The 26754-nt window shown below is 38.0% G+C and overlaps 1 protein-coding gene across 3 annotated transcripts in view; it reads right to left on the bottom strand.

Annotated features, from left to right (window-relative positions):
- The window catches only part of arid2 (AT-rich interactive domain 2), an 89743-nt gene that overhangs the window by 37158 nt on the left and 25831 nt on the right, over positions 1-26754 (bottom strand). For all 3 annotated transcript variants that reach the window (XM_061914022.1, XM_061914020.1, XM_061914021.1), the window contains exons 4-7: positions 12305-12438; positions 4280-4498; positions 4134-4201; positions 3969-4038 (exon numbers count right to left, since the gene is read on the bottom strand). In XM_061914022.1, the coding sequence (XP_061770006.1) occupies positions 3969-4038; positions 4134-4201; positions 4280-4498; positions 12305-12438 (491 nt within the window). The remainder of the gene's footprint in view (positions 1-3968; positions 4039-4133; positions 4202-4279; positions 4499-12304; positions 12439-26754) is intronic.

The following is a 26754-nucleotide window of genomic DNA, read 5'->3' on the forward strand; positions in this document are numbered from 1 at the left end:
CCAGAAACTGATGACATAGTGCTGTATTTTACTTCTTTATCTCTTTTTTTCAACCAAAAATGCTCTGCTCTTATTAGGGGTACTTGAATTAAAAAAATTTTCACAGGGGGTACGTCACTGAAAAAAGGTTGAGAACCACTGAGCTATTGGATCCTCCTACGTTGTGTAGTGAAGCATGTTTAGCTATTCCTCGTCCTGCAGGGTTGACACTTGTAAGAAACTTACTTTACTTGTCGCCATGGAGGTGAGGATTAGTCATTTAAATGTAGCTAAAACACTGTGGAGGGACGTTAGACGCCAGCGAGCTGTTTTAAAGCACCGTTCAAAGCTTCACCTTTATCGTTCGTTTTTAAGCCAAAATTCGTTCATTCTCTCTCTTCTTTGTCCAGGTGTAAGTGCTCTCTGTGTGTGTTGAATGCGCTTCGGCTCAAATTACTACCAATTTCATTAGGGCGCGACATCAAGTCCATGAAAAAAGAAAAAGTACTAGTAGTTTTCAAAGGCAGTGTAGTACCTTATTCAATTAATTAATAATAGATAGATAGATAGATAGATGGATAGTATTATTTATTATATATTTAATTATATATTTAATTACTTATTCCTTCAGAGAAATTAAAAAACCGTGGTACTTAATCAGGGCTCGAATTTTAACTTTATAAGGTCAAGGCAAGTGTTGCCTTAAAGGAGGGCTCATATTTTAGGGCACCAAGGCAATATATATATATTTATATTTTTTTTAAATAGCACCTGATGGCCATAAGATGTAACTGCATATAGACACCGTCCATATAGATAAAAATAGTGTTCACGTATGAGATCTAGGGCTGCCAATTATGGCCAAAGTAATAATTACGATTATTGTTATCAATATTGCAATCATGATCACTGATTGTTGGTAAAGCAGTGTTGGGGTGTGAACGTAATACCATTATGTCATTTGTAATGATATAAACGTTATCCATATATCTACACTGCAAAAACTGAAATCTAAGTAAGATTAAATATCTCAAATAAGGGTGATATTTGCTTATTTTCTGTCTGATTAGATAATTCCTCTCACTAAGCAGATTTTATGTTAGTGTTTTACTTTAAGTGTTTTGGTCCTAAATTATCTCAGTAAGATATTACAGCTTGTTGCTGAGATTTTAATGACCTATATTGAGTAAAACATGCTTAAAATTAGAATATCAACTGTTGCAAAGCTGTGTCATCAACACTCAAGTATAAAACTACTTTTTTTAAAGAAATTATTTGTTATTTTAAGCCTCAAAAAAATAAGACTGACACAATTTTGTCTCATAATTAAAACAGATGACAGCCAAATGGACTTTGCCGTTTTATTTTCAATGAAACAAGAGAAAACACGCACTCATTAAGTAGTACAGTTGGCACAGTACAGTAAACTTACAGTTAATATTTAAACATTTAACATGTGACATTTCTAACAATTTTGAACAGAAATAGTTCATGCACATTCAGATAAATTCTTCAAAATTACAATTAAACATTTTTTGGCCGGGCTGTATATATGCGCACTAATTGACTGAAAGAGCACGCACTTGGTGCAATGATGGCATGTTATCGATGGGAAAATGCATTTTTACACAATATTATTTGCCTGAGCGGCTAGCAGACCCTCAGAGTAACAAGCGTTTGCCTTGTTGCCTTTCCATTAAGAACAATAAATTAGTTTTTAGTATAAGTTTTCTGGTTTCAAAAAATGTAACGCCGAGTGCATGTCATTATGTCAAGATAATGGCACTAGCATTTACTTAATTTAAAAATATTTTTCAACATATTGAGCAAAAAGGTTGTCATATTTTTTTTTCTACCAAGAAAAGTGCACTTGTTATTAGTGAGAATATACTTATTTTAAAAGGTATTTTTGGGTTCATTGAAGTTAGCTAATTTTATTTCTTTTAGAAAGTCTTGACAAGCCAAATCGTCTTGTTCTATTGGCAGATAATTTTGCTTAGTTCAAATAAAATCCCCCTATTTTTGTGTTGTTTAAAAAAAATAAAAAATGTTATTCTTTAATAACATCAACTCGTCAGCTTTTTGTCATTACATGTCTTTTATCTACTTTTACATTTTCATAGAGGGAGTTATTTTTCAATTTATGTACATTTATATGTACATGTAGATGTTGTATCAGAGCAGATCCATTAATAATCTGAGCAGAAATATGTCGTATAGGAATTAACTACACAGAAGAAAACATTAACAAAATGCTGTGTCACATGAATGGTTTATCAAGTAATACCTTTGTGAATTGAAAAAAACACATGTAAATAAAAAACAAAAACATGGTGTTTACTTTTTGATATCAAAATAAAACTTAAAGCAGTTTGGCTAATGTACATGAAGTCTCAAAAGTTTTGTTCTTCTCCAACGCCTCCTGTTCAGTACAACAGTTTGGCCAAAAAACACAAAAACAGGAGTGACACCTCTCACATCGAATACACAATCTTCACAGCCTTCTTTCAGTTCTATGAGATGACAAAACATTTTAGCTAGTATTAATGTTATTTGAACACTGATACGCGCTAGTGAGCATGCACCTGACTTCCAGTTGCCTAAAATGCATTAATAAATTATGTTTTTTTGGTAATTACAAAATTAGACTGGAATTGTATTGCGAATTATGATTATACCGGTAACTGTTACATCCCTAGTCCCTTAACAAGTAAAAATTAAAGGGCGGTCACTTGGGGTGTAACGGTACGTGTATTTGTATTGAACCGTTTCGGTACGGGGGTTTCGGTTTGGTACGATGGTGTATCGAACGAGTTTGTAAACTAAAGTCTTAACAAGCTGCTCTGCAGCTGCCTCTGAGCAGTGAGCACCTAGCATTGTCTCGCCCACACAACCATCTGATTGGTTACATACAAAGCCAATCAGCAGTGCGTATTCAGAGCGATGTAACAGCCAATCAGCAGTGCGTATGCAGAGCGATGTAACAGCCAATCAGCAGTGCGTATGCAGAGCGCATGTTGTCAGTGCTCCGGCGTCGAGATGAGCATTGAGCAGATATGTGTTTAGCAGGTGAGCAGCTGACATCGTACACTCCCCAAATTATAAAAAACACTTCCCAGTCACAACTATTACAAACATCACTATGATCCTGTTGACCTTCTAGAAACATAAACTGCAGCTCAGCTCTCTCACAGTTCTGGGTTGAGGTGAAGGCTAATTAGCTTTTAGCGTTACGTTAGCTCATTTTGCTGCGTGTGTGTGTGTGCGTGCGTGTGTGTGTGCGTGCGTATAATAAAAGTCAACTACAGGCTTCCCAAATGCTGTAATAAATTAAGCATGATGAGTTGACTTGAAACTGTTTAATGTTGCACTTTTTATATGTAGAAGAAAAGGTTTTGTCATTTTATTTAATCAAAGCAACAACTTGAGGCAGGTGAATCTGGATTAACGTGGGTAGAATTATTTTAGTGTTCCCAATGTTAAAAGGATAAAGCCATTGTTTACAAATTTGGTAAATAAATAACCCAAAAATGTATATTTTGTTGTTTTCTTACTCTACCGAAAATGAACCGAACCGTGACCTCTAAACCGAGGTACGTACCGAACCGACATTTTTGTGTACCGTTACACCCCTAGCGGTCACGGCATGTTCTTGCCGCCGATGTTGGTTAATTTTTTAGGGCATTACGGCAAATAACAAAGGCGGCCACCGTGGTTAAATTCAAGCCCTGCCTTATTCGTACAAGACTTTTCCTAACCTATAGGAGGGTAAACACAAACCAGGTTGTACTATTTTGGAATGTTGTGTTTGTGTTTAGAATGTGGTACACGGAGGACGGAAAAAGGATCAAGGGGTATAATGCATACATCAGCGATAAGCATGCTGAAAATGGCTGCACGATGTGTTAGGTTGTAATACAACATGATAGGCCAGGGGTGGAATAGCCCTTTAATGATGCCTGACATTTAGCACTGCAAAGCCTGCTTACCTTGTACTGTGCTGCTCTTGTCCCAGATTAGCTCCCTGACTTCAGCATCCTCTACCACCTCTTTCCAAAACTGCAAGGAATGGCGAAAAAAAAAATCAGTTGTTGCAAAGTATTTCCAACACAGTGATTTTACAAAACGTTAGAAGAAGGAAAAACCCATTATACCCTGATAAAGTCTCGTGATGTTTTCTCCTTCCAGTCCATACCAAACACCCCACAGAAGCTGCCGAGCGCTGGATCAAAGAACAGAGGAAAATGATGATTATTATTGTTTTTATCATATACAGTCGGACATGGCCTAGGCAACATACAGTCATCGAAGACACCAGTGTGGGCCAGCAGCAACGTGACCAGTTTGGGGTCCTTGTCCAGCTGCATGGCGTGCTTGCTCTCATTGGAGAGCAGAGTGCAAACGTTGACAGCGAAGTCCACTTCGTTGGGGAGGCCCGAAAGGAGAGACAGCACCAGTTTGTTGTAGTCGCACGGCGGAACAAACTCTGTATACAGCCCATAGCTTTGGCGTAGATAGTCTGGGGAGAGAAAAACAAAACCACAGATGTGTTGGGCAAATAGGCCAGGGCAAGATATCAAATTGAGCCATAAATTCAAGTTTTTTGTTGCAGATGATTGAAAAAATGTAAAATATTTTTTTGCTACCATAAGCTTCCGGAGCCCTCGCCCGTTCCATTACTTCCTTAGTGGAGATCCACATGCCTGGCAAAACATAGCTAATGCTAATGCTAACGAGACGTTTTGTTCCGAAGAAAAGTGTTGTAAGTATATGTATGTTATGCCAGTGTTTACAAATTTGGTAAATAAATAACCAAAAAATTTATATTTTGTAGTTTTCTTACTGTACCGAAAATGAATTGAACCGTGACCTCCAAACCGAGGTACGTACCGAACTGAAAATGTTGTCTACCGTTACACCCCTAATATATATATATATATATATATATATACATACATATACACATATATATATATATACATACATATACACATATATATATATATATATACATATACACATATATATACACACATATATATATATACATACATATACACATATATATACACATATATATATATACATACATATACAGATATATATATACACATACACATATATATATACACATACACACACACACATATATATACATATATATTTACACACACACACACACACACACACACACACACACACACACACACACACACACACACACACATACATACATATATATATATATATATATATATAAATTTAAAAAATACATTTGTAGGCCATCTCCATGCAACGAGAGTGAGCTTTGAAATTTTTGTGTACCGTTACACTCCTAATATATATATATATATATATATATATATATATATATACATTTGAAAAATACATTTGTAGGCCATCTCCATGCAACGAGAGTGAGCTTTGAAAATATGTAAACCATTTTGAAAAAGCTTCATCATAATCATCATACCAAATATTACATTGCGAGAGAATCAGTTTGAATGGAAAATCGATTCTGAATTGAACAGTCACCCTAGGAATCGGATTAAATCGTTGGGTGCCCACAGATTCACGCTCCTAATAGTTTCCATGATAAAAACAAAACCGCAAAAAAACAGCTCTTTGAAAGGAACAGCTCCTAAAGATCCGATTTCCTTCAAAGGGTCACAAATCCCTTCTCTACACTGCAACTATTGGCTTTTAAGGCTCGTCTAGCTAGTTTCTCGTCATTCAGGTGTCATGCCCTCCAACAACAATCAAACCTTGTTAACAGGTCAGTGCATGTTCCTTGTACAGTTGCAGAGAACACCTGCTGGTTGTCATGCATTTACATAAACACAGAGTAAGATGTGATCAGTACTGTATTATTATTCAGCAAACCTCAGCTTTGGGGTGGCTAGTATTTACTAAACAGACTATCAACAGCGCCTATCCGTATGGTGACTTCTGGGGCAGTCAAACCCTGCAAGATATTATTGCATGAGGTTTGCACAAAAGAGAGATTCAAGATTCACGCCCACAGGCTGACTTTCATTAAATTTTTTCCTTTATTTCAGGCAATGACACAAAAAAATAATATTAATATAATGCAAAAGGTAATGTACAGTATGTAAATGTGATGATCCAGTTTTGCCTGAAAGGGAGTGAGTAGAAGATATCTATTTAATCCCACCCCCTGTTCTCCATTCAGTGATGAATACGTAGAGCTTCACTGTTACTTTGTTCATGGATTATAATACAAATGTATCATGGTGGCATTACCACAGGTAACAATAATTATTATACTGTAACAATTAGTAGCAACAATGTAGGAAGAATGAACAATACCAACAATGGTAATAATAGTCAACATACCAATAACGGTAAAGGGCAACATAGCAACAATGATAATAGACAACGTAGCAATAATGGTAATAGACAACATAGCAACAATGGTAAGGAAACGTTGAGCACATGTTAAGAGTATGAGACAAGAGTACAACAGCAAGTCAAATTAAAGACCCTCATCTCTATATTTGAACCAGACTGATGTTTGTATAACAGTTTAAATCGATTAATAGTTTGGCATTGCTTGTGTTGTAAGTGCAGTTTGTTCCAGAGTTTTACTCGACACACAAAAAGGTTTACAAGTGGTTTGAACTCTCAGCAATGAGAGATATCCAAAACCTCTCAAGTTATCCGCCTGCAGTCGTCTTTTAAAAAAAAAGTTGGAAGTTAGGCGGCAATAATTTTTTGAATACTTTATATAAGATTATTGATGTATTATATTTAACATCATCATCAAATTTGATTGCATTAGCAGATTATAAGTACGTTCTAAAAAAAACAAAGTTGATTATTGTCTATAACATCAGTTAACAACAACAAGGAGCCAGTGATACTTCAGGGAAAAGCCTGCTTTTGTTTATCCAATTGGATAAACAGATTATGAGTATGTTCTAGAAATATTTGCAAACCTTAGGGCAATGTAAACTGCATTCAATTGTGTTTGGTTTCTTTAGGTAAATGCTACTACAACATAATAGCTATTGCTGAAGTTACTGTTGGCAGTCATTACAATTTATATTCAGGGATGCGAGTACCCTTTGAGAAAAAAAAAGAAAATGGTGAAAATCTCGACTATATGTCCTGCAATTGGTTGCATCATTTGAGATGTATTCTCATCTACCAGCCTCTTTTAGACACACATCCCATGTAATGCACCATATCATTTTTGGTTTCAGTTGTTGAAAACAAATACACACACACACACACACATATATATATATACACATATACAAATACATATATATACACATATATATACACATGTACAAATACATATATATACCCATACACATACATATATATAAACACATATATATCTATATATACACATACACACATGTATATATACACATTATGTATGTATACACACACACACGTATGTATATATATGTACACACACATGTATGTATGTATACACATATATATTATGTATATATTGATATATAAATATATATATATATAAATAAATACACACATACATACACACACACCCGTATATACACACACACAAACATACATACATATAAATATATATATACACATACACACACACATATAATGTACACACACACACACACACGAAAACAAATTTTTGCGTGCATTTTAGGGCATCAAAATTTGTGAGAATGGTCATTAATGCAATACAATCAGTGGTGGCATAATAAGATTTTGCACAATGGTGCACCATCAACTAAATAATAAGGTTCCAATAATCAGGTCAGCTTACAAAGAAGGAAAATGATTTGCTAACAGCACAAGTATGATTGCAATGTATGCCCCCGGTGGGATACAAATAGCTTACCTGTGTGCATAAAAATGGGTTCTTTGCTTTAGATTGCTAAAACAAAATCCATTGCTGTTTTTCAGGAGCACTTTGACACCCCTGTGATATTTTTAGGTCAGCTCAGCATGCTCTGAAAAGAAACGAGTGCCTGCAAATAAAATATGGAAGGCACTAATCGAAACCAAAGAGAAAACCAACCTTCCACGTCCTTTCATCAGTAAAGTCTGTCAAGTGGTCTCGCAGCTGCTCAGCGGGAGCAAGCAGTGTGAAAGAGTAATGATGCATAACAGTTTACTTAGGAATATGTGGTCTTTCAGATGTCCTGAGGATACATGTTTTTCCCTTGCTTTCAAACAATCATTGGTATTCTTCTAAGCAACTACCAAACAATCCTCTTTTCGGTGCATGGTGGGCTTGGTTCCAACAACGGCCAAGTAATGCGAGGTGAAATGTGAAGTAAACAGCGATGGGCAATAAAAGTGATAAGTAACATTCAATATCCCGCTGCCTGAGCTCCATAGCGGTCAAAATGCGGAGAGATGTTCTTCCTAAAATGGACAACAAGTGTGTTTTTACACTAGAACCAGTGAACCACCATGCCACTGTGAGCCAGCTTTCATCGAGTGGTCTTGGCGTTTGACATTATAAACTACATTTCCAGTAAAAATTGCGTGTGAATGTCCTCTGTGTGCGAGACGCCACCAAGTTGTGGGTGAGACGCCAACATGTGTGAGCGCGGCTGAAATGCTTGAATGTCCAGCGTGAGTGGAGTGTTTGGATGTTCCAAATGGTCAAATAGGATGAAAAATGTGGACAATGGAAAGGTTTGTATATTGCCCATTCATTTTTCCAATGGGGAGAAAAGTCTCGGAAATTCAAGGAAAACCGCGAATTTTTGGAAAACTGGGAATTCTGGGTAATGTAGGATTTTATTTTTTAAATCTTTTTGGGGAACTTTGTTAGAATAATTATGTATAAGTTATCACACAACTCTTGTGCTTAAAGGCTGTTGCTATGGTCATTATCAATTGTGCTGAAGTTGTACTTTTCGATATGTGCAAAGGCACACAACTTGTAATCTTCCAGTGCGAGTTGCCTCGCATCAGCAGTTTGTTTCCAGACCCCACCTGCTGACAGCCTAGGACGTACTTTGAGTACCTCAACGCAGACAAAACAGAGACAGGGCGAAATCACGAGTGTCAGCGCATTTCCATTCTGAATAATCACGTATTGTGTGTACTGGAGCTGCTTGCATTACCCCACCCTTCAGAAGCAGCCTCGGTGACGTTAACTAGGGAACTCCCGAATAAATAGAGGAGCACGTGGGACTGTACCTTAGAGCGTAGGGTGAAACTGTAACTGAGTGTGCAGCCCAATAAGTTTCTCCTCATGAGCAAAATTTACCTCTGTCTCTGCCTGATTCCTTCCTCTTTTCTTGTGTAATAGATAATGTTTGAACCTGGCAAACTCACGATTCCCGGTCGAGCCAAACGTTTTGATACTTGAACGGTTACGATCAAATTCAAACTTTTGGCTTGGGACCACGCCAAACTTAGGAGGCGATATAATATTAAATAGATAGTTTTCTGGTGTAGAATCTTATATGTGTGAATGCTTGGACATTCACACTATAAAAAAAATAATATATACATAAAATCCTTTAATTTTCTCAAAAATCGACAGCACGCCTTATAACCCGGTGCGCCTAAGGTATGGCATATATCAGGTTGTGCTTACCCACCTCGAAGCAATTTTATTTGGTACATGGTGGAACAACTGTGACCAGTAGATGGCAGTCATACATAAGAGACACTTGTTAATTGCAAGATGACGCCAGTAAACGACATCAAAACTTTAAATGTTCCATTGAGAATATAGAACATTACACACAACGCTCAAAAATCTGTCAAAATGTATTAAATACGACTTCGATAAGCTATGAAGTTGCACAACTTGATAGCTTATTATTATGGTGCGATTGTATAAGGACCGCAAAATGGCACCTATTAACAGACATTACCTGGCGTTTTGTTTCGCAATATTATGCAAAACTAACTTTTTTTTACCTTCTGGTACCTGCTGATTTTTATTTGGGATCTGCATAAGTCCTGAAAATGTGCGCGTGTCCACCTTTGTAATCCGTGTCAACACCGTAGTTGATAAACTTCTTCTTTTTCTCTACCTTTTTATGTGGCATTCATATTCCTCTGTTGCCATTTCTAAAATAAATGTGTGTAAAGTTTTTACTTATATTGGTCAGTAGACTCGCCATTAAAATGCTAAAACATACGGGTGTAGTGAGTCAACATTATTCACTCAAGGAACTTTAGGTATTAGAGAGTTCCGGTCGGACGTTTTTTCAAGTGACACATTTTCGGCATTGATTTTGCACTAGTGAGCTACGGATGAGACGATGCTGCTCCGTTATTGATTGAAATAAAGTCTGAAAGTCATTGAAACAGTTAGCGCTATCTTTTGACACTTCTTCCACTCCAGTCCTTGCACACTACACCGCTACAACAAAGATGACGGGGAGAAGACGGGGTCAAAGGTGAGCCACGTAAATAAGACCGCCCACAAATCGGCGTATCCTGAAGGGACGCTCAGAATGCTACTGGAAGATGATCTGTAAAACATCATCTATGCTACACTTTCACCAAAGAACCACCGTCACATATTATGTAGACCACAAGATAGTGTTTTACATTTAGAAAAAAATCATAATAATATGACCCCTTTAATGCGCCTTAAATAGACCTGACTGGACCCACTCATCGGCAGTGCACCTTTTAATCCGGTGCGCCCTATGGTCCGTAAAATATGGTATATGACTTTTTGGTGTATAATCTTATGTGTGAATGCTTAGACATTCACACAATAATAATAATAATAACAATAATATTTTTTTTTTGGTGTAGAATCTTATATGTGTGAATGGTTGAACATTTACATAATAATAACAATAGATGATTTTTGGGTGAAGAATCTTATGTGTGAATGGTTGAACATTTACATAATAATAACAATAGATTATTTTTGGGTGAAGAATCTTATGTGTGAATGGTTGAACATTCACATAATAAATGAATGATATTTTGGTGTAGAATCTTATATATGTGAATGGTTGAACATTCACAAAAGTAAAAAAAAAAAGATGATTTTTTTTTTGTGTAGAATCTTACATGAGACTGGTTGAACATTCACATATAATAAATGGATGATATTTTGGTGTAGAATCTTATACGTGTGAATGGTTGAAAGTTCACATAATAAATTTAAAAAAAATTGATATTTTTTGGGTGTGTATGTGTGAATGGTTGAACATTAAAATAATAAATGGATGATGTTTTGGTGTAGAATCTTATATGTGTGAATGGTTGAACATTCATATAATAATAATAAAAAAAAATTATTTTGGTGTAGAATCTTGTGTGTGAATGATTGAAAGTTCACATAATAAAGAAAAAAATAGATGATTTTTTTGGTGTAGGATCTTATATGTGTGAATTGTTGAACATTCACATAATAAATTAATACATTATATTTTGGTGTAGAATCTTATATGTGTGACTGTTTGAACATTCACATAATAATAAATTGATATTTTGGAGTAGAATCTCATATGTGTGAATGTTTGAACATTCACATAATAATAAATGGATGATATTTTGGTGTAGAATCTTATATGTGTGAATGGTTGAACATTAGATTGGATTAGATAGTACTTTATTTATTCCATCAGGAGAGTTCCTTCAGGAAAATTAATTAACATAATAATAATAATAAATAAATGATATTTTGGTGTGAAATCTTATATGTGAATGTTTGAACATTCACAAAATAAATAATAATAAATACGTTTTTTTTGTGTATAATCTTATACTGTATGTGTGAATGGATTAACATTTACACAATAATAATAATAATAATAAAAAATAGATAATTTTTTTGGTGTAACATCTTATGTGTGAATGTTTGAACATTCACATAATAATAAATGGATGATATTTTGGTGTAGAATCTTATGTGTGAATGTTTGAACATTCACATAATAATAATATTTATAATAAATAAATGATTTTTTTGGTGTAGAATCTTATATGTGAATGTTTGAACATTCACATAATAATAAATACATAATTTTTGGTGTGGAGTCTCATGTGTGTGAATGGATTAACATTTACATAAAAACAATCATAAATATATGATATTTTGGTGTAGAATCTTATATGTGTGAATGCTTGGACATTCACAGAATAAAAAATAAATTCCTTCCTAGATGTGTATGTTTGAGGCCAAAGACACTTTACAGAGCAAAGAGGCAGTGACGCGACACTCTAATCACATCAGAACGAGGATTAAGACTTCCAGCAGTTGTTGCAAGTTTAAATCTATCTGATGCAGCAGACGTTGCAACAAGACGGACACTAAGCTCGACCGAGCTCACTAATCGTGATGCAAAAACCTTAAGAGCCTGTCTTTAGGGCCTACCTGAAACAACATGCTGCTGGTAGTTGTAGGACGTGGGAATCGCGCCGACTGGAAGAGAAGTTTTGGGATTTCCAGGCTGTGCCTCGTCGTCATCCTCGCCAAAGTGGTGGACTCTCTCGTACTTCTCCAAGTATCTGAAGGAAGGAGGCAAAATAAATAGGTTATATTCTGGGGCTGCATAAAAGAACATTAAGTCGACAAAATGTTAGAAACATACATCTGAAAAAAAGCGCTCAGCTCAGGAGTTTTTTGGGGGAAAGTGGCGAGGGAATGAATTATTAAAATACCCACTCAGCATTAAGGCACAAAAACCTATTTTTCTTTCTCAACACTACGAGAACACATACTTAAGGAGGAGGAAGGAATAATTCAGTTAAGGATGGTAGAGGAGAGACAGCAAACCACCAAAGAACAAATAGGAACAAATATTCAAACGATAATTTGACAGTTCAAGTGAGCTACGGTGCGTTCAATGACTCAGAATTGACGGAACAATTGAGCGCTACGCCAGGTTCAAGAGCACAAGGGTTCAGGGGCCAGACATCGAAATGTGGATTTTTCCTCAAAAAGTGCCTCGGCAGGTTGTAATCCCTAGTGTTGCTCAGCCAGCGTTTGTGGGTCTGATGGACCCCTTGCATTTTGTGGCTTTTAATGCCTCACAATCAAACACTTTTATGTTCAAATACTGACCAGATGTTTACCTTATCCCAAGAAACATCTGAACAGATGGTTACCTTATCCCAATAAACATCTGTTCAGTATTTCAACATAAAAGTGTTTGTGAGGCATTAAAAAGCTACAAAATGCAAGGGGTCCATCAGACCCACAAACGCTGGCTGAGTAACAACAATATCAACGTTGCACGGAAAATTTCTCTGCCAGTTTCTGCATCCCACAGGGATTCTTCTTTTGTGCTTCTGCACCTGCGGTTCCCACACAAGGTGGCAACATTTTTTGTCAACACTTGTCTGCTCTCATTTTCTCGTACATTTGACCCTCTGATGTTCTGTGTACCTACACTCTGTCCTCCTCCTGTCTAGGCCTGCTGTGTGTGTGTGTGTTACACAGAACATCAATTTCCACACTTCTATTAGCCCCGGGTCCAGTACATTTCTATTACTGGACCCGGGGCTAATAGAAGTGTGGAAATTGATGTTAATTAATTGTATCATTTTTCTTTTAATAAAATATGAAAACGGGTCCCACAACCCGAAAAACCACACAATCGGGTTTTACACTGCCATGTCAACAAATTCATTATTCAGCCCTTGCTACTCGAATCCAGCATGTGCAGCTAAATTTGACCAAGTTTCATTTAAAAAGGTCCGAATGTGACTCAGAGCAGAACATTTACACTTCCTTGTCCAGTCGCTGCTAAAAGTCAAATTTTTGTAATTGAAGATTTTGTTTCCCCAGGCTGATTGTGCCATTTTTGGTTTGAATTATTATTATCCCTCTACTCACCCCACTGTTACTTCATTCTGACACATATGCCTCGCTGTTGCACCCTACAGAGTGACGGGAGTACTGCGTACTTTTAGCAACCCTTGTTTGAATGGTTTGGTCAATTCTATTTGTGTGATGTTCGGCAGGCCAAAGAAAAGCTTCGGCAGGCTAGATGTTGAACAGGCCTGGGTTACTGTAATTGTAATTTCACAGTTGATATACAGCGGGTCTGGATTAGTTTTTGCCTCATTTTTCACTTAAAGCATGAGTGAAGAATAGTGTTTCCTTGACGTGAATACCTGCCAAATCATAATAAAAAAAGCAATGGTACAAGGGACGAGCGGTAGAAATGGATGGATGATACAGTATTATCGGCTTGCAGATGCAATATAGTGGTTGTTTGAGCACACTGCAGCTATACTTGGATAAATGAACCAATCCTAGTCCATAATGCTTTGGTCTTAAGCAGGATTCTCACAGGAGTGAGGCGAAAATTTCCACCCACTCTAGCTAAGAAAGAGCCATGTTGGACCAAAAATACAAAAACGAAATCTGTCTTGAGATGCAAACAATGTTTAAGTCTTATATAAGTGCTTTAATGAAGGCAACACATGATGTAAGTGTCTATATTGGCCTACTATCAAAATGACTTTAAAAGTTTTGTATAAGCGTTATAATGAAGACAACACATGCCAGTGTCTATATTAGCCAACTATCAAAATTACTTTAAAAGTCTTGTATAAGTGTTATAATGAAGACAACACGTGTCCATCCATCCATCCATTTCTACCGCTTATTCCCGTGTCTATTAGCTATATTAGCCTACTACCAAAATTTATTTTATAGTCTTATATAAGTGTTATAATGAAGACAACACATGATGTAAATTACTATTAGCTATATTAGCCTACTATCAAAATGACTATAGAAGTATTTTATGAGTGTTATAATGAAGGCAACATATGATGTGTCTATATTAGCCTACTATCAAAATGTCTTTATAAGTGTTATAATGAAGGCAACGCATGATGTAAGTGTCTATATTAGCTATCTTATCCTATCAAGATGACTTTAAAAGTCTTACACATAAGTGTTATAATGAAGACAACACATGATTCAAGTGTCTATATTAGCTTTTTTAGCCTACTATCAAAATGACTGTCGCATGCCGACACAAATCTTTGATGACAGAAATGTTGAAGTGTAATATTTATTTCTACACATTTTTACAACATAGGAAAACATTAGTTATGGGTGAGATAACTTCTGGAAATTACTGGTTCAGAATGGCCAAAGGTATAGATGTGTGTCCAAGATTCATAGAAATCTTTGCTAGCCGGGTAACGTTTGCTGCGGTCTGTAACAACTATCAGAAAAGCAGCCAATGTTACATACAGATAATGTATCGTGAGACATGCAAATATGAATGAAATACACAGAGGACATAAGTAAAGGATATCAAATGAGCTCAAATATACCCACATACGAGGCATTACGAGGAAATGCTAACATACCTAAATAGCATGTTAGCATCAATTAGCTTGCAGTCACGCACTGACCAAATCTGCCTGATTAGCACGCCACACAAGTCAATAACAACAACACTCACCTTTGTGCATTCACACACAGTGTAAAACGTTTGGTGGACAAAATGAGACAAAGAGGGAGTGGCATAAAACACGTCTTTCTGTGGCAGCGCCGGAGAAAGTTGTACATGCAAACAAACTACGGTGAGTTCAAGGCCTGCCGAAATTAGGACAAAACAGTGCTCGCCGAATACTCCCTGTAGAGGTTGCCCTCTAGTGGGTTCTTCTGACCACCACACACACTGACACGAGAGCCCGGTATTCAGGTTGGATCAAGTCCTTTATTCTTATGCACCAGTATGGTTTGATTTTCAGCAATATATCGTTAGGACTTTTCAGTCCGGCGTGTCTCTCCTTTGCTCTCTAGTGTGTCTCTCCTTTGCTGTCTCGCTCCAACTCCCGCCCTCGTGTCTTGGCCCGGCTGCCGCTAATAAACATGGCAGGTGATTGGATGATCAATCCCAGCTGGGTAATCCAATCACCTGCCAGCTGTGCTTTGAGGCCGGTCCTTCCACACCCCGCTCCGCAGCAAGTCCGCATACCACGCCCCCCCTCCACACTCCCATTGAAGAATGTTTAATAAAACAGTGGCATTCCTATAAAATTAGGAAGGTTTATGTCATAATTGTCCTCCTACAGAAACCATACTAAAAATATATATTTCCCCGCTCCCAATCTTTTTTTCAGTGTTTAAAAAACTCGAGGGAGCCACTAGATGGCGCTAAAAAGCCGCGGCTTGCCAAACAGGTGAGTGTAGAGTGAAAAATACCATATTTACCTCCTGCAGCCGTCATTGTGAACAAATTATTACATTCACCCGGTTTGATTTGTAAAAAAAGAAGCATTTTCTCCTGATTATTGAAACAAAAGTTGAAAGATTTCCAGGCATGCCTATCCAATTCAAAAACCTTGCTCCAGCAGTAGCTGCTGCATTTGTTTGGTGGATGAACGAAAGGTAACATGAGAAGAAGGGCTATTTAATCAAATGTACATTCAAGCTACACCACTTCCATTTGAAGAGAAGCCTTTTGCGGAAACGTGAGCTGGCTAAAAAGGCGCAAACTTCATGCAAGAACTGCATCCTCCAAACACTTGCTCGGAATCCTGGGAGACATGAGCGGTGAAGTCATCCTTTCACCTGACGAGAAAGTCGCGTCATCACACCAGCATTCTCTCCACAAACACAAGTGCTCACAAAAAAACAGAATACCTCTGTGGCGAGAATAGTGAACCCTGGCCTGCCTGCGCGGTTGTGAGTCATCGGGGCCAGCCAACCACGAGGCCCCCCCGCTTCTTCATCATCACGGCCGAGGTAATCCCCCGTCCGCTGGCTGCCGGGTTACACGCTCGACTATAAATACACGGCGCGAGTAGGGGAGAGGAAGGGGAGAGCCAACGAGGGGAGCGGGAGAGATAGGGCCCCGGCTCCTGAATGCAGCGTCATCAACCGTTGTCTGGCCAAAAGCAGATAATGACTATAGATGGGCTGGGCGGGGCATTTCTCACAATCACAATCTTTATGTGAGACGAGAACACACGTTTGGCTTTTTTTACGCTTTAAATTTCAAACTTAGTTAAGTTACAACATGATCCATCACAATTTCCTGTTTCTCTTTTCAAAATGTTTGAAAAGGAGTCGGAAGAAGAAGAGCTTATTTAATCCGAGCCTTTTTCCAATTCAAGACTTACCCTTGTCTTGGTTTAACTCTTATCATACTGACAGGATGATATGTCGATGACAGCCAACTGTACACGCCCCTAAATATGACAAACACGCCAGATTGTAGTCCGTTGGAGGCGTGTCTTAATGAAATTAAACAATGGATGTCCGCTAACTTTTTGCAACTCTACGCCAAGAAAACGGAAATGCTGATTGTCGGACACCGACATCTATTTAGTAATACCACCTTAACATTTGACAACCAAGGCGACTCGGTTAAGAATCTGGGTATTATCTTCCACCCAACTCTCTCCTTTGCGTCACACATCAAGAGTGTTACTAAAACGGCCTTCTTTCATCTCCGTAATATCGCTAAAATTAGTTCCATTTTGTCCACTAGCGACGCTGAGATCATTATTCATGCATTCGTTACGTCTCGTCTCGATTACTGAAACATATTATTTTGGGGTCTCCCTATGTCTAGCATTAAAATATTACAGTTGGTACAAAATGCGGCTGCTGGACTTTTGACAGGAACAAGAAAGTTTGATCAAGGCTAAGTCTTGAATACGCCAATACTGTATATACCTTTATATACATATACACCTATATATATATAAAATGGATTAGATTTATATCGCGCTTTTCTATTATTAGATACTCAAAGCGCTCACAGAGAAGTGGGAACCCATCATTCATTCACACCTGGTGGTGGTAAGCTACATCAGTAGCCACAGCTGCTCTGGGGTAGACTGCCGGAAGCGTGGCTGCCAGTTTGCACCTACGGCCCCTCCGACCACCACCAATCATTCATTCATCATTCATTCACCAGTGTGAGCGGCACCGGGGGCAAGGGTGAAGGGTCCTGCCTAAGGACACAACGGCAGCGATTTGGATGTCAATAGGTGGGAAGCGAACCTGCAACCCTCAGGTTCCTGGCACGGCCGCTCTACCCACTACGCCATGCCGCCCCATTTATATATATATATACCTATACTGGCTCACCTGCACTGGCTTCCTGTGCACTTAAGGTGTGACTTTAAGGTTTTACTACTTACGTTTAAAATACTACACAGTCTAGCTCCATCCTATCTTGCCGATTGCATTGTACCATATGTCCCCGCAAGAAATATGCGTTCAAAGAACTATGGCTTATTAGTGATTCCCAGAACCCAAAAAAAGTCTGCGGGGTATAGAGTGTTTTCTATTAGGGCTCCAGTACTCTGGAATGCTCTTCCGGTAACAGTTAGAGACGCTACCTCAGTAGAAGCCTTCAAGTCCAATCTTAAAACTCATTTGTATACTCTAGCCTTTAAATATACCCTCTTTTTAGACCAGTTGATCTGCCATTTATTTTATTTTCTCCTCTGCTCCCCTCTCTCTCGTGGACGGGGGGAAGCCCGGTAGCCACGGATGAAGTGCTGGCTGTCCAGAGTCGTGACTCGGGGTGGACCGCTCGCCTGTGCATCGGTTGGGGACATCTCTGTGCTGGTGACCCGTCTTTGCTCGGGATAATCTCCTGTTGGCCCCACTATGGACTGGACTCTCACTATTATGTTAGATCCACTATGGACTAGACTTTCACAATATTATGTTAGATCTACTCTACGTCCATTGCATCCGGTCTCCCATAGAGGGGCAAGGGGTTTTACCCACATTGGCGGGCCTCTCTAAGGTTTCTTATAGTCACTCTCCACGTCCCACTGGGTTGTGAGTTTTTCCTTGCCCTTATGTGGCCGCTGATGTCGTTGTGGCTTGTGCAGCCCTTTGAGACACTTGTGATTTAGGGCTATATAAATTAACATTGATTGATTCACAGCAATAACTAACACATTTATCCACATCCCCTTCTCAGTTTGTACACAATAATACAATTCTAAAAATAAAGTAAATTGGAATTCACTTGGTGAGAAGAATAAGATTCTCATTTTCAGGAAGTTCAAAATGTTTATGAACCTTCTTCTTTGTACTTTATAAACTCTTGCAGTTTGAACAGTTTCTTAAAGTGGATAATTTAATGCATTAAAGTTTGTAAAATAGGGCTAAAAAGGCAGCTAACGGTAGTACACTATTGCACCCTTAAAGCCTTCTAAAAACATCCAAAAAAGCGCCAACAATACTCCGTTTACATTTCGTGACCTGAATATTAACCAGGTATTAGCGATATTGGTATTATACGTGCTGACGCAGACAAACTATTTTTAGCGGCGCATTGATCACAGAGACCTAACTAGCTTATGCTACTATATTGACATAGGGAGCTGCCGCATCGCCTCTGAGCTGGTGAAAGTTCATTCGAGATTATAAATCATGCCTCTCATCTGGGCTATAAAGTGCAATAATGTTATATGTGTATATATATATGCATATGTATGGATATATGCATGTGTGGATATATACATATATAGATACATATACCGTATTTCCTTGAATTGCTGCCGGGGCGCTAATTAATTTAAAATCTCTTCTCACTCATGCGCTTACCAAAGGCATGCGGTAAAAGTAAGCATGCGCTAATTATTTTAAAATCTCTTCTCACTCCGGCACTTACCAAAGGCATGATTTTGAGTATGATGTAAGCTTGGACCTTAAATCCTACTGAATAGCTCTTAATCTTCTTCCCTTTATGCGATTTCAAATTACCGGTATTGAAATCAGCCTCCTCCATTTTGAAAATGATGACAGGGGAAGTGTCACTCGTGACGTCACGAGTTTGACCAGGCGGTAATACTAAGCATGCGCCAATTATTTTGGGAAGCGAGTTTGACCCGGCAGTAATTCAAGGCAGGCGCATACTATATGCCCTGCGGCAATTCAAGGAAATACGTTATTCTTTATCTTTTTTTTTTACTATTAATATTACTAAATTATTGTGTATGCACCTTGGGGGATCTGTTCCAATTTTTGTTGTTCTTTGAACCTGTTCAATGTAATAATGGGAGGCATATTTGACTGATGAACATAACATAATTTCTTCAGAAAGTATGAATGACCACTAATGAGGATAGACTATTAAGCGCAATATGTCAGTGGAAAAAAACAACATGTTTATATTTTCAGAATGTGTTTGGTCTATTTTCAAACAAAGAAAACAATCTGAAATTGTCTTTATTTTTAAGTTACCATGCCATGATTTTACCAGTCTGGCAATACATTTTCCTCAATGTGGCCCCTGAGGTAAAATGAGTTTGACAACCCTGCTTTAAATGGAAAAAAAAAAAAAAAAGGTAAATATTAGATCAGAATAGATTAGATAGATAGTACTTTATTTATTCCTTCAGGAGAGTTCCTTCAGGAAAATTAAAAATTACATATTATTATAAATGTTACTACATTACATCATAAGAACACAACAGCTAGTAAAACACAAGGCATGTTTGCTCACTGGTAGAGATGTTCGATAATATTAGACTGCCGATATTATCGCCCGATAAATGCTTTAAAAAGTAATATCAGAAATTATCGGTATCGGTTTCAAAAAGTAAAAGTTATGACTGTTAAAAACGCCGCTGTGTACACGGACGTAGGGAGAAGTACAGAGGGCCAATACACCTTAAAGGCACTGCCTTTGCGTGCCGGACCAGTCAAATAATATCTACGGCTTTTCACACACACAGGTGAATGCAAGGCATACAACAGCCACACAGGTTACACTGAAGGTGACCGTATAAACAACTTTAACACTGTTACAAATATGCGCCACACTGTGAACCAACACCAAGCAAGAATAACAAACACATTTCGGAAGAACATCCGCACGGTAACACAACAGGACAAATACCCAGAACCCCTTGTAGCACTAACTCTTTCGGGACGCTACAATATACACGCCCCGCTACCTCCTACTAACCCGGCCCACCTTAACCTCGTCATGCTCTCTCAGGGAGAGCTTTTCGCAAATTCCAAGCTGCTGTTAAAAAAAAAAATTATGCACTTTGTGACTTCAATAATAACTATGGCAGTGCCATGCTGGCATTTTTTTCCATAACTTGAGTTGATTTATTTTGGAAAACCTTGCTACATTGTTCAATGCATCACAACAAAATTAGGCATAATAATGTGTTAATTCCATGACTGTATATATCGGTATCGGTAATTAAGAGTTGGACAATATCGGAATATCATATATTGGCAAAAAAGCCATTATTGGACATCTCTAGTTACTGGCACATAAAGGATATATAGTAGTTTTATTGTAGTATTGGAGCTTTTATCACTGTCACCGGCGTAAATATTCCCCTCCTTAAAAGAACTATGTGCAATGAAAATAAATTGACAAGCATAAATCATTTTAAGTTGTTTAAAGTCACCTCAATTACTCAAGTGCATCAAGTCCTGGCTTTGAGTCAGCATTTGCCTCTAATGCCCCCTGATATGTTTGGGTCCACTGCCCCCTGCTGGATGTGGATACAAACATGCTAAACACTCCTGCTGCCTGACAAAGATCTGTCATTAATCCCTGAATTGGTTCCAAGTGACAACTGATTAATACCTTACAACGCGAACAATTGACAGCACAGAACAAAATTCACATCCCTGAGAGAGCGAGCAGTGAAATGGAACAAAATACAGAATTTGGTGCTGTGAATGCACCCCCGTGAATTCCACTGATAATGTACGACAGGCGCATACGAATGGAAAGGTCAGCGCACGAGACGCCGGTATTAATACCACACGAGCCTTGCACAGCTGCAAACATCTGCATCTCAGCGAGCAGCGTTGTACGCCGATTCTAAGGCACGCTCCGAGCGTTGGGACACCCTCCTTTCACAATCGTGCACCTTCTACACGGTGATTGTTGTCAAGGAGGGGGAATCGTTTCTTTTTCTGCCTCATGTCGGACATTAAAGCAAGTGCTGACGCCAGCATTTTATAAAAATGATCATTTTCCCCCCCCACCATCTCTTCAGGCTGATTCACAACAATGTGGCGCTGACCTTCTCCCTGACAGCGTAACGGTTTGACCACAGCCTCCTGCCGCGGGAATTTATCGCTATTGTTTGCTAAAAGCCGACAAACAAAAGTATCAAGCAACGATTTGTGCATTTGGCCGTCGCCATGAGAAGTGGTGAAGGAGCCACTCTGTCGAGTTCAAGGCAGATCTGTCAATCTTCCGGTGGGCGCGGAGACAAGAGGAAGATATGAAGCTGTCAGTGCGAGCCGACACTGCCTGCGGGCAGGTCGGGATTCAAACACCGAAATCTGAGAAACTTCTCGCTACGCTGGTGGATAAGATCTCATCTTTATCCGCAACTGCTCCTCAGAGGATCGCTGCAGTAGGAAATCTGAGGTGATGAGAGTAAAATAAATAGATCACACAAGTCAAAATCCCAAGATGGTAAATACTACAATGAACCTATATGCAGAGTCTCCTACGGTGCAGGCATGTGGGCACACTTTGAGGGGAAAAAAAAAAAAGAGGAAAACTGACACAAAAAAAAGGAAAATGTTGAAAATCAAGACTACACTTGTTTGAATTTGTACACTACAGTATAGTTTACTTTTAGATTTATTCTTATCTACCAACCTCTTTTGGTTGGATTTTTGACAATTGCATGTCCAATTTATTGTACCACAGAATTTTTGTTTGTTAGTTTTCACTAACATTATAATCATTGAAAATGTCAAATTCTGTGACATGCATGCAAAGAGCTCAGAAAACTATCCTATAGCCATGCCCCCCGTGGGAATGTACAAAACCCAAAAGCAGTGAAGTAGTCACGTGTAAATGGTAAATAAAAAGAGAATACAATGATTTGCAAATCCTTTTCAACGTATATTCAATTGAATAGACTGCAAAGACAAGATATTTCATGTTCCAACTAAGAAACTTCATTTTTTTTGCAAATAATAATTAACTTAGAATTTAATGGCAGCAACATATTGCAAAAAAAGTTGTCACAGGGGCATTTTTACCACTGTGTTAAATGGCCTTTCCTTTTAACAACACTTAGAAAACTGAGAAGACACATTTTTGAAGTGGAATTATTTCCCATTCTTGCTTAATGTACAGCTTAAGTTGTTCAACAGTCCGGGATCTCTGTTGTCAAATTTTATGTTTCAAAATTTGCCACACATTTTCAATGGGAGACAGGTCTGTTCTACAGGCAGACCAGTCTAGTACCTGCCCTCTTTCACTACAGAGCCATGCTGTTGTAACACATGCAGAATGTGGCTTGGCATTGTCTTGCTGAAATAAGCAGGGGCGTCCATCAATCAATCAATCAATGTTTATTTATATAACCCTAAATCACAAATGTCTCAAAGGACTGTACAAACCACTACGACTACGACATCCTCGGAAGAACCCACAGAAGGGTAAGGAAAACTCACACCCAGTGGGCAGGGAGAATTCACACCCAGTGGGACGCCAGTCACAATGATGACTATGAGAACATTGCTTGGATGGCAACATATGTTGCTCCAAAACCTGTATGTACCTTTCAGCAATAATGGGGCCTTCACAGATGTGTAAGTTACCCATGCCTTGGGCACTAATGCACCCCCATACCATCACAGATGCTGCCTTTTACACTTTGCGCCTATAACAGTCCGGATGGTTCTTTTCCTCTTTGGTCCGGAGGACAGGACGTCCACAAGTTTCCTACAACTATTTGAAATGTGGATTTGTCAGACCACAGAACACTTTTCCACTTTACATCAATCCATCTTAGATGAGCTCGGGCCCAGCGAAGCCGGCGGCAATTCTGGGTGTTAATAAATGGATTTCGCTTTACATAGTAAAGTTTTAACTTGCACTTGCAGATGTAGTGACGGACTGCAGTTACTAACAGTGGTTTTCTGAAGTGTTCCTGAGCCCAAGTGGAGATATCCTTTACACACTGATTTCACTTTTTGATGCAGTACCGCCTGAGGGATCGAAGGTCACAGGCATTGCCGCTTACGTGCAGTGATTTCTCCAGATTCTCTGAACCTTTTGATGATATTACAGACCTTAGATGGTGCTAGCTTGTTGAGAAATGTTGTTTTTAAACTGTCAACAATTGCGTGAGCAAATTTTCAAACAAAGTGGTGACCCTCGCCCCGTCCTTGTTTGTGAACATTTCATGGAAGCTGCTTTTATACTCAATCATGGCACCCACCTGTTCCAAATTAGCCTGTTCACCTGTGTGATGTTCCAAATAAGTGTTTGATGAGCATTCCTCAACTTTCTCAGTCTTTTTTGCCCCTTGTACCAGCCTTTTTGAAACATGTTGCAGGTTTCAAATTCCAAATGAGCTAATATTTTCAAAAAATAAAGTCTTCTAGGTCGAACATGCAGTCTATTCAATTGAATATAACGGTAGGTTTAAAAAGATTTGCAAATCATTGTATTTTATTTTATTTACCATTTACACAACGTGCCAACTTCACTGGTTTTGGGTTTTGTACTTCAGCTGTTGAGACCTCTGTCAATCAAGTCAAAAATAGAGCTTCTCGCTGGCTACTAATAAATACTCCAGAATTACAACAGGTTTCCAGAACCAACAATGTTGGGATTAAAATCATCCAAATATGATTAGCAGCAAAGTAAAGAAATGTTGTGGCTTGGAGAGCGAACGCAGGAGAAAAGTCAGCTAGTGAGATGATGCTAACTAGAGAGATTGTTTCGGCGCATCTGATCATTTCCCTGCCCTGTCTCTCAGTGCGACGTTTACGCAAAAGGAACAACGAGTTTAATGAAACTGTTTAATGTTGCACTTTTTATATGTAGAAGAAAAGTTTTGTCATTTTATTTCATCTGAGCAACAACTTGAGGCAGTTTAATGTTGATTAACATGGACCCCGACTTAAACAAATTGAAAAACTTATTGGGGTGTTAGCATTCAGTGGTCAATTGTACGGAATATGTAATGTACTGTGCAATCTACTAATAAAAGTCCCAATCAATCAATCAATCAATCAAAAAAAAACACTTTATATGTAGAAAGGTTTTGTTGAGAAACCGTTCTGAGCCTTATCTTATTTAGTTTTTATTTTATATATGTTGACCACATAAACCCTGGCAATAGACCCTGTGTGTATATGTATGTTATGCCATTGTTTATAAATTTGGTAAATAAATAACCAAAAAATTTATATTTTGTTTTCTTACAGTACCGAAAATTAACCAAACCGTGACCTCTAAACCGAGGTACGTACCGAACCAAAATTTGTGTGTACCGTTACACCCCTAGTTATTGTTATTATTATTGGCTTTTCGCTAGTTTGCACTTTGTCTGTGTTATTACTACTATCATTATTATCGACTCCTCTTTGCCTCATTATTTTTATTTTCCTATTTTAATGACGATAGAACTGTGTTGTTGTTGTTTTTGGGGACAAGTGTTGCAAATTAGCTTTGGCTACAAACACTATGATGCATACATTGGATGACTGTTTTAGATATCTATGTTTCTGTACCTGTTCCTATTTCAAATAAAACCCCAAAAAAAACCCACAAAAAAACAGTGGTTTGTTCTACTGGAGACACACTAGAAAATCATTGGATCAATGCTTGGCTTTGTCCCGCCCACGGATGCCAAGCGTTTCTGAAGATGAATGAGAAGTGTTGGTGTCCTCGGCTGGCCTGGACGCACAATGATTGGATGATCTGTCCGAGGCGGACTTCCTTTCTGATTAACAGTAAAATGAGCGAATCAGCGATCTTGAAATACAAAACATTGCCATAGCATTTTCCAAGTTTCATTCCGTTGTTAAAACTAATATGGAGGATTTTACCCTCTTTTAAGTGATTGTTTTCTTTGTAAAATATAGCATCCTTGTATCTTTTTATATGTAATTGGAGACAGTATTCTTTTTTTAGAGAGTAGCTGAAAATGAGCTTCCCCTACCTGAAAGACCAGCAGCCGCCACTGGTAAACGGCCTGTAGAACAATGTACAATAATAATTACTTCTGCCCAAGTGCAGCCCCCTACAACCTCAAAAGGGACAAGCAGTAGAAAATAGATGGATGAAGATAGAGCATAAAGATAAGATAACATTGGTAATACTTATTACTAATAACTACGGCCGTCAATGCATTACTGCATGTGATTAATAAAAATTAATTATTGCGTTATCAAATATGAATGAAGATTAATCACTTCCAGGTAGGATTGTCCCGATACCAACATTTTAGTACCGGTACCAAAATGTATTTTGATACTTTTCTAAATAAGGGGGACCTAAAAAAAAATTGCATTATTGGCTTTATTTTAACAAAAAAACTTGTTTCAATTTTGTCGTTAATCAAAATAGTAAACATAGTAGACAACTTGACTTTTAGTATTAAGTAAACAAACACAGGCTCCTACTTAGTCTGCTGACTTATGCAGTAACATATTGTGTCATTTATCTACCTATTATTTTGTCAACATTATAAAGGACAAGCTGTAAAAAATTATTGTTAATCCAGTTGCTACTTTACTGTTAATATTTTTTTTCCCTTTTCAACATGTTCTATCTAGACTTCTATTAAAATGTAATAATCACTTATTATTTTCTTGTTTGATACTTTACATTAGTTTTGGACGATACCACAAATTTAGATATCGATCCGATACCAAGTAGTTACAGGATCGTACATTGGTCATACTCAAAGTCCTCATGTGTCCAGGGACGTATTTCCCGACTTTCTAAACATAATGTGAATTTTTTTCAAAGTAAAAAAAAAAAATGTGTGACGATCATATCGATGTAATCATAGTAATATCGACTATATACGCTCCTGTACTTGGTATCATTACAGTGGATGTCAGGTGTGGATCCACCCATG

This window comes from Nerophis ophidion, linkage group LG10 (assembly GCF_033978795.1).
Source record: "Nerophis ophidion isolate RoL-2023_Sa linkage group LG10, RoL_Noph_v1.0, whole genome shotgun sequence".
NCBI classification, from domain to species: domain Eukaryota; kingdom Metazoa; phylum Chordata; class Actinopteri; order Syngnathiformes; family Syngnathidae; genus Nerophis; species Nerophis ophidion.